Genomic DNA, 8,449 nt, shown 5'->3' with positions numbered 1-8,449 from the left:
AAGGAAATTGAAGATTGAGTCGAATCAATAGTTGGCTACCCTCGATGTGAACAAAAGTTTCAGACGTAATATCTCAATATATACTAGCTGAGTTACCCGGCGTTGCACGGAAAAAATTTAGATTTGAAATGTATAGATCAGTATTTTTTTCAGCAAATTATTCAGTAAGTAGACAAAAGCTGTGATGCGAGAAATAAAAAAGCATTTAATCAAACAAAGCTTTATTTGAAATTAGAATTTACAATATTTCTTTTTTATACAACATTGCATGTTTTTCCAAAAGGAGAGTATACATAAAGATTGTTAGCTGTTCCTACTCCAGAGCATCCTACATACAGTTGACCATGAGATGTGCTGATTGTAGATATAATGACTTTGTTGTCATGGTCAAAAAAATTTATTACAAAAAAATGGCGCAATAATCATTAATTGTCAATTTCGTCATTAAATACTGTACCAAATACAAAATAAATAGCACCATTAAATTTCTTGTAAAAAACTGGTTATTATGAAGTTATTTTAAATTTTTTAAGTTCAACCGTTTGGTTTCCTATATCGAACAAATAAACAAACTTCCTCTTTTTTTTATTATATATATATAGATATTAATAATTCAAAAGCAGTCTATATGAAGTTTTATCAGCAGAAATAATTTTAAAATAATAATTAATTAATTAATTAATAACCAAATTCAATGAATCTCTGCATTTCTTACAATTAGACAGTAGTTAAAAAATCTGTTTTGTACTTTGTTAACAACAATGAACAATAGAAGTTCAGATGTAACTCACATAACAATACTAGTGCCTACAAGTTGCTGGGTAAGTTGAAGAAGACAGCCAACTGTTAAAGCACGTTTAACAGCAGGATTTCTAATAATCTGAAGAAACACTGGTGTGGTACCTGTGAAACAAATGGGAAAGTATAGGTTCATACCTTCGTATCAAAGATATTATATCAAATTCATAACCTAAAGTTTCATCTTAGACCAATGATAAATTATGTACTGTAGACGTTCTCTGAACGTCCGCTTTTAGAGTTACAGAAACAGGAGTAAATTATAAAATTCTAGCAAAAAGGATTAAGCATCATATTTTCTCAATGTCTTTGAACTAGAATGCTAGCTTAAATATACCCGTATTTTGGTGTAATAACACAGTAATAAAATAGAGATTCTAAAAATAAATGAATAACAATTTTGGCGTTATCTCTAAAATATATATATACATACAACAACAAAATAATTTTCACAATAATAAAACTTGTGATTAATACGTTATCAAATCAATTAAAATTATATTTATTTGTTGTAAAGCATAAAACTGTATAATGGTCTATCAATACCACGGGTATTGAAACCCGATGTTTAGCTTTATAAGCCCACTGATGTACCGCTGACCCATTAAGGGTGAGGGGGTTAAAATTATGTACAGCCGTCAAAAGCTCACATTTCAGCTCAAAACAATAAGATAATGGCTTCTTTGAATGTTATTTAATCCTACCAGATGGAGCCACAATTGTTAATATAATATTTTTGCACTAAAATTCTATTTTAAGTATATGTTTTTTGTAACAACGCACAAATAATCTTGCTACAGCGTCACAGAAACCAGTTGAAAATTCAGTTTTCTACTCTAGCACTACTATGAGGCACCCAAGTTGGACGAAAACCGTCCACCCGACACCTATTAATTAAAGTTTTAATTCATTCATGAGTTCTATTTCTGTTGATCTATAAAATAAGTAATTAAATAACTCTATTATCATCATAATTATAGTTAACGTATGACATTAACTGTTAACGTAACTCTTTATCTAAATAGTCGACCATGATGCAATAAATTTTCGAATCTAATTTCAGTGGACAAAAGACTCGGCTAGTTCCATATACTCGCTATGGAAAATTTATGAAACATGCATATATAATGATTTAAATGATTTAATGGATTATATGACATTACCCACCTGTTACTATAAACCAGCAGGTTTCTGATATCTAGTAACAAAAATCTTTAGTTGGTTTACCTGACTGAATTTCACTGTATGTACTTAAGGTTACAGCTTTTAATTCTCACGATCCTTCAGTTAATTGGCCAATAACTTTTGTTAATTCTGATTAAGGAACAATCACAAAAATCTTTAGTTGGTTTACCTGACTGAATTTCACTGCATGTACTTACGATTACAGCTTTTAATTCTCACGATCCTTCAGTTAATTGGGCAATAAGTTTTGTTAATTCTGATTAAGGAACAACCACAAAAATCTTTAGTTGGTTTACCTGACTGAATTTCACTGCATGTACTTACGGTTACAAGTTTTAATTCTCACGATCCTTTAGTTAATTGGGCAATAACTTTTGTTAATTCTGATTAAGGAACAACCACAAAAATCTTTAGTTGGTTTACCTGACTGAGTTTCACTGGATGTACTTAAGGTTACAGCTTTTAATTCTCACGATCTTTCAGTTAATTTGGCAATAACTTTTGTTAATTCTGATTAGGGAATAACCATTTTTCTATAAAGACGTACACTTAAAAGTTGTGATTTAAACTTAAACAAAGCGATAAAGCTTTCACTATATAACTTCAATCAAATATCCTTCGCGCTATTTGTGCGTGTAGTTCCAAGTTTTTTAGAGCTGCATCTGACCTCTTTAAATGATAATCATATTCTTGGTATGCATACACTGGAATCTTTAGTTAATTTCAATTCTGAGGAAAAAATAAATAAATCGTACACTGAAGTTATTTTTTGCAATTTTAGTTATTATATTTTTTTCTCAAATATTTTGAAACAGTTTTTTTTTTTACTGGAACACAAAATAACTTTTACTCTATTGTTTTTACATTTTACTTCTATTAAGCCAATTCACACGGACGAGAAAAGTTTCAAATATCAAACATAACAAGTATATCTAAGTATCATTTAACCATATTCATGTGTGTAAACTAGGAAATAGAACCTTATTTATAAATATAGGTATATGTCATTTAACCATATTCATGTGTGTAAACCAGGAAATAGAATATTCTTTTTAAATATAGACATAAGTCATTTAACCATATTCATGTGTGTAAACCAGGAAATAGAACATTATTTATAAATATAGGTATATGTCATTTAACCATATTCATGTGTTTAAACCAGGAAATAGAACCTTATTTATAAATATAGGTATATGTCATTTAACCATATTCATGTGTGTAAACCAGGAAATAGAAAATTATTTATAAATAGAGGCATATGTCATTTAACCATATTCATGTTAGTAAACCAGGAAATAGAACCTTATTTATAAATATAGGTATATGCCATTTAACCATATTCAAGTGTGTAAACCAGGAAATAGAACATTATTTATAAATATAGGTATATGTCATTTAACCATATTCATGTGTGTAAACCAGGAAATAGAACATTATTTATAAATATAGGTATATGTCATTTAACCATATTCATGTGTGTAAACCAGGAAATTGAACCTTATTTTTAAATATAGACATAAACATTGAGATGAAATATCAGGTTATACTTCAATATCTTTTCCATTATGGTTGTGAAATCAGAGGTGTGTCACTTAAATAGCAAATTTTTAATTTAAATGAATAAATTTTCACAACTTTTTCAAGCAGCATAATTAAAGAATAGTATAATAGCCATAGTAAAGGAAAACAACTGATATCTCAATGCTGCCATGTGTGGCAAGTTTTATAAGTGAAGTATTTCGGACACTTCAAGTGGATCTTATTTGAAACAGATCACTTTAATGTTTTGGAATTCACTATTTTTTTTTTCAATATCAAATGCATCCACTTTCGGAAGCACGAACCTTTAGCTGTCACTTCTCTCTCTGTTTCTAAACAGTTTGTTTTGATTCCATCAAATTCCTCCTCTACATTTGTATTTTTCTCTCGCAGGTTCTTCAAAACTTTCAAAGCCTCTTGATATCTGCCCTGAGCAACCAGCCACCTTGGAGATTCCGGTATTGTAAGAAGCCCAAAAAACTGGATAAAAGAGGGAACTGCTGCTAATCCTAGCATCAATCTGAAAATAATTTTTTTCTTTCCTGTTTAAAGTTAATAAATATACGGTGTTTTCCTTTCGAAACGATGATAAATAGTAGATCTCAAACATAAATAACATACTTCGTGCCTTTAAAGTGATAAATATTCTATACATTATTTGTAAAGAGAATCGTATACAATTTTATAAATGAAAGTTTTTAAGTTCGCGATAAAGTCTTTTAAATGTCTTTTTTTTAGCTATATTTATTGATAACATCTGATCAAAACAAACTACGTACTTACACAGTTTAGTAAATAATGTAATTTCTTAAAACATGCTTAAATAACAGCATAATGCCATTAAAGAACCATGATAAAATCATCTATGATTAGAATACATTGTATTCTCATAGAAAAATCATTACATAGACAGTGGTAGTGGTTTGAAACAAACAATCATCTAATTAATGGCCACTGTTAATATTGAAAATATCATCTCATGAGACGGTTCATTATTCAATAAGAACATATTAATCATACTTTGTTTTCCTTTCAATAATAGTTTCCTTGGTTACCCTTTAATAAAGTTATATCGGAATAACATTTTTTTTGTCTATAGTATAACTCAAAGACACTACATATATATATGCTAATATGAGATTACACTAAATATTGTGAACCTAACAATTTGCATATGAAAACATGTTTTTAATGATAAAACACTTAAAATGCAATTTATAAAAATCGTTTTTCACCCTTAGGTAAAGTTTAAGAATAAGTTATATTTCATCTACAGTTTTCTGTCATTCTTTTTTTGCGAAGTAATAAGTCGAATATTACTTAAACAAGTTTGTGTTTGAACCGTTAGGCTTAACAATTGCCAAGAAATGTAAATATAGAATAGTTGATACAAATGTAGCAAAATATAGATCATTTCTAAATCACTAATGAAGTCATTTCTTGCCATATAAAGATTGGAAATTTCAATAAACACTAAAAGTATAACATCATTCACTTAAACGTTAAACTGAAACTAATTAAGTTTTAAGCTTAAACTCTTTTATCTCCTATCCAACCAGGAAAGCGATTATATGTTAAACTCAAATAAGTTGTTATCTCCTACTCAAACAGAAAAGCGATTATATGTTAAACTCAAATAAGTTTTTACCTCCTACTCAAACAAAAAAGCGATTATATGTTGAACTCAGGTAGTTTTGTTTATCTCCTACCCAAACAGAAAAGCGATTATATGTTAAACTCAAATAAGTTTTACCTCCTACTCAAACAGAAAAGCGATTATATGTTAAACTCAAATAAGTTTTTACCTCCTACTCAAACAGAAAAGCGATTATATGTTGAACTCGGGTAGTTTGTTGTCTCCTACCCAAATAGAAAAGCGATTATATGTTAAATTCATGTAATTTTGTTTATCTCCTACCCAAACAGAAAATCAATTACATGTTAAACTCAAATAAGTTTTTCATCTTCTATCCAAATCATAGATTAGAAAAAACTAAATGTTATCACCAAAGCGAGAGAAAATTACCAAAAGTCATAATATATAAATTGATATGATTTGTGAATAGCTCATACGATCTTTTAAGATCTGGTTAGGTAGCCTTTATTGTTAAAATATACGATCTTTTAAGATCTGGTTAGGTAGCCTTTATTGTTAAAATATACGATATTTTAAGAACTGGTTAAATGGCTTTTATTTTTACAACATACGATATTTTAAAAATTGGTTTGGTAGCCGTTATTGTTAAATCCGACACTCAGTAAGTCTTCACTAGAAGGCGCTGACCAGCATATTATCAAAACCATTGGAGCTCCTTAACTAACATTTTTATTGCGAAATTTTAATTTTATTTTTTAGGTAATGAATACCATTAGAAGGTACCAACAAAATATACTTCACAATATAGGTTCTGTGCATTAGCATCTGTGCTTTGAGTTGCGTGCATTTATTTACTGCTTTACCTAGACACATTAAAGGAATATTAAAGCTAACGATCTGATGTACTTTCAAAAAATGAATGAACCCACCACCGATGGATAATAATAACTGGACATTTACTCATAAAATCATAAAAAAATGTGTTCATTTTCTTCTTTGCTTTAAGAAACTATATAACACTGTACCAACACAGAACTTAGTATATAAAGTCATAATGCTGCATACTGTATGTTTCCTCATCCATACTCCAAGAGGGTTTCTAACAGCTTAAAAATTAAGAAAAATAATTGCCATTATTTTAAATCTAAATTAAAATTTAAACAAATCAGTTTGAGCAAATATATTGTCAAGACGGCCCTCCAAAACTAATACTGACCGTTAATCTAATTTTATATATATTTTGCATTTGGTCCTTTATACGCATCAGATCCGACATGGCCAAGTGGTTATGGCGCTCGACTCGTAATCTGCGGGTCGCGAGTTCGACTTCCCGTCACACCAGACATGCTCGCCCTTTCAGCCGTGGGGGCGTTATAATGTGACGGTCAATCCCACTATTCGTTCGTAAAAGAATAGCCTAAGAGTTGGCGGTAGGTGGTGATGACTAGCTGCCTTCCCTCTAGTCTTACACAGCTAAATTAGGGACGGCTAGCGCAGATAGCTCTCGTGTAGCTTTGCCAATTATGTGTTTCATCCCCCCTCACATACACACACTTCCCAGTTCAGAAAAGCTGGATCCGAGACTTTTGTCATCAGTAAAATAGCAATATTTCAACGGTTTTTAGGTCCTTCAGAAAAATAGTAAAAATCAAAATTAGTATTTTATAACCGACAGAAACAAGAAATTGGGGGGTTATAGTAAAGGAAACTATTTTCCTCTGAACCCTGTATTATGACAAACTTCGTCACCCTTACTAAACAAGCTGAACGTTGTAATTTGTACGAACGTAAGCCTAAATGGAAAATACTACAGCAAATAGCAAGCATTCAAGTTTAATCTTTCTCATTTCTTTTTAAAAGAAGTTTGGTATCTAATATTTTACCACGTAGTTCCTTACCAGTCCAAACTCACAGAAACAGTTGTAAGGATAGGGCTATAAATGAGGCAAATGGAGCATCCAGAACGGATCAGACGCCTGTCTCTACCTCCATCAACTCCGTGTTTTGTGAACGTCATCTTAGATGTACGTTTGGTTATATAGAAAATTGATTTTACACATTTGTCGCACTGTCTTCTGACGTTCTTCTTCATACAGTAATTAGAAGTTATCAGTATATATAGTAATATATTTAAGTAAGCTACAGAAAATTACATCAAAGTGAAGAACAGCGTGAATTTTACAAAGCATATCCAAACCTTAGATGAAATACAAATTTTGTAGAGAAGGTGTGTTTGTTTGTTTGTTTGAAGTTAAGCTATCTGTGCTCTGACCACCACGGGTATCGAAACCCAGTTTCCTGCATTGTAAGTCCGCATACATAAGGCTGTGCCACTGAGGGGTGGGAAGCTTGCAGAGAAGGAATAAATAAATAAATGAAAAAATATATTTGGAAAACAAATAAAAAACGCAGCCCCAAAAGAAATATCCAACACAGGGGCACAAATCATGAGCTGGGTTATTATGTAATGTCCACTGATTTTTTTTTTTAGGTACTTGCGGAAGAAAGACCCAAATTGCGTTGAGGATACACCATTTATCCGGTTTAACCTCAATTTCGACAACCTCACATGCTTAGAAAAGGAAAACATATATAGAAAAGGAGCAGATGTGGGTGCTCTAGCCCACAACGTCCCACATCTTTACTACATTTCGACTGTCTGCATCTAGAAGTAGGAAGGTGGTTGTTCAAAAAAACGAATATAATTGATAAGAAAGCTAATAATTAGAGTATTATACACCAAGTTGACATTCTAGCCCACATTATGATGTCTGGACATAAATACCAAGGTGTCAAGGTACCACTAAACCAAGTTCAAACTTTTGCTGTTATAATAGCTCCCATCCTCCACCATCTTCTCTAATCTTTTATTTTTTCTAAACATGTGAAGTCGGCGAAGTTGAGGTTAAACCGGATAGACTTTTACCCTTTACGCAATTTGGGTCTTAATACCACCTCAGAAAATCAGGGCACATTAGATAATGACCCGCCCTGTAACTTGTGCCTCGATGTTGGATACTTGCTTTCTGGCTGCGTTTTTATTTTTTCAGTTATATTCTTTCTTTCATTTATTTATTTATCATTCCTTCTATATCAAATTTAATTTAATTATATAGGATTATATATAAAAATATTAATTTTGAAGCTCTTCTTACCTGCTGCAATTGTAGTTTTTCTTCGTAGCAAAACAATTGCATCTCCTTGCTGTAAGTTTCTTTACATTCCCAGGGCTATACCCCTACCCATAATGGCAAAACCCAGGGCTATACCCCTACCCATAATGGCAAAACCCAGGGCTATACCCTACCCATAATGACAAAATTGCTG

General features: G+C 31.2%; 1 protein-coding gene across 1 annotated transcript in view; it reads right to left on the bottom strand.

The window, feature by feature from the left end:
- The window catches only part of LOC106478542 (proton myo-inositol cotransporter-like), a 28,419-nt gene that overhangs the window by 13,875 nt on the left and 6,095 nt on the right, over window positions 1-8,449 (bottom strand). The window contains exons 3-4 of the mRNA XM_022382437.1: window positions 3,831-4,045; window positions 792-903 (exon numbers count right to left, since the gene is read on the bottom strand). Coding sequence (XP_022238145.1) covers window positions 792-903; window positions 3,831-4,045 — 327 coding nt within the window. The remainder of the gene's footprint in view (window positions 1-791; window positions 904-3,830; window positions 4,046-8,449) is intronic.

This window comes from Limulus polyphemus, unplaced genomic scaffold, assembly GCF_000517525.1.
Source record: "Limulus polyphemus unplaced genomic scaffold, Limulus_polyphemus-2.1.2 Scaffold11, whole genome shotgun sequence".
Lineage (NCBI taxonomy): Eukaryota > Metazoa > Arthropoda > Merostomata > Xiphosura > Limulidae > Limulus > Limulus polyphemus.
Note: the sequence above shows the minus strand (reverse complement) of the source record. Positions and strands in the feature narration are given on the sequence as shown.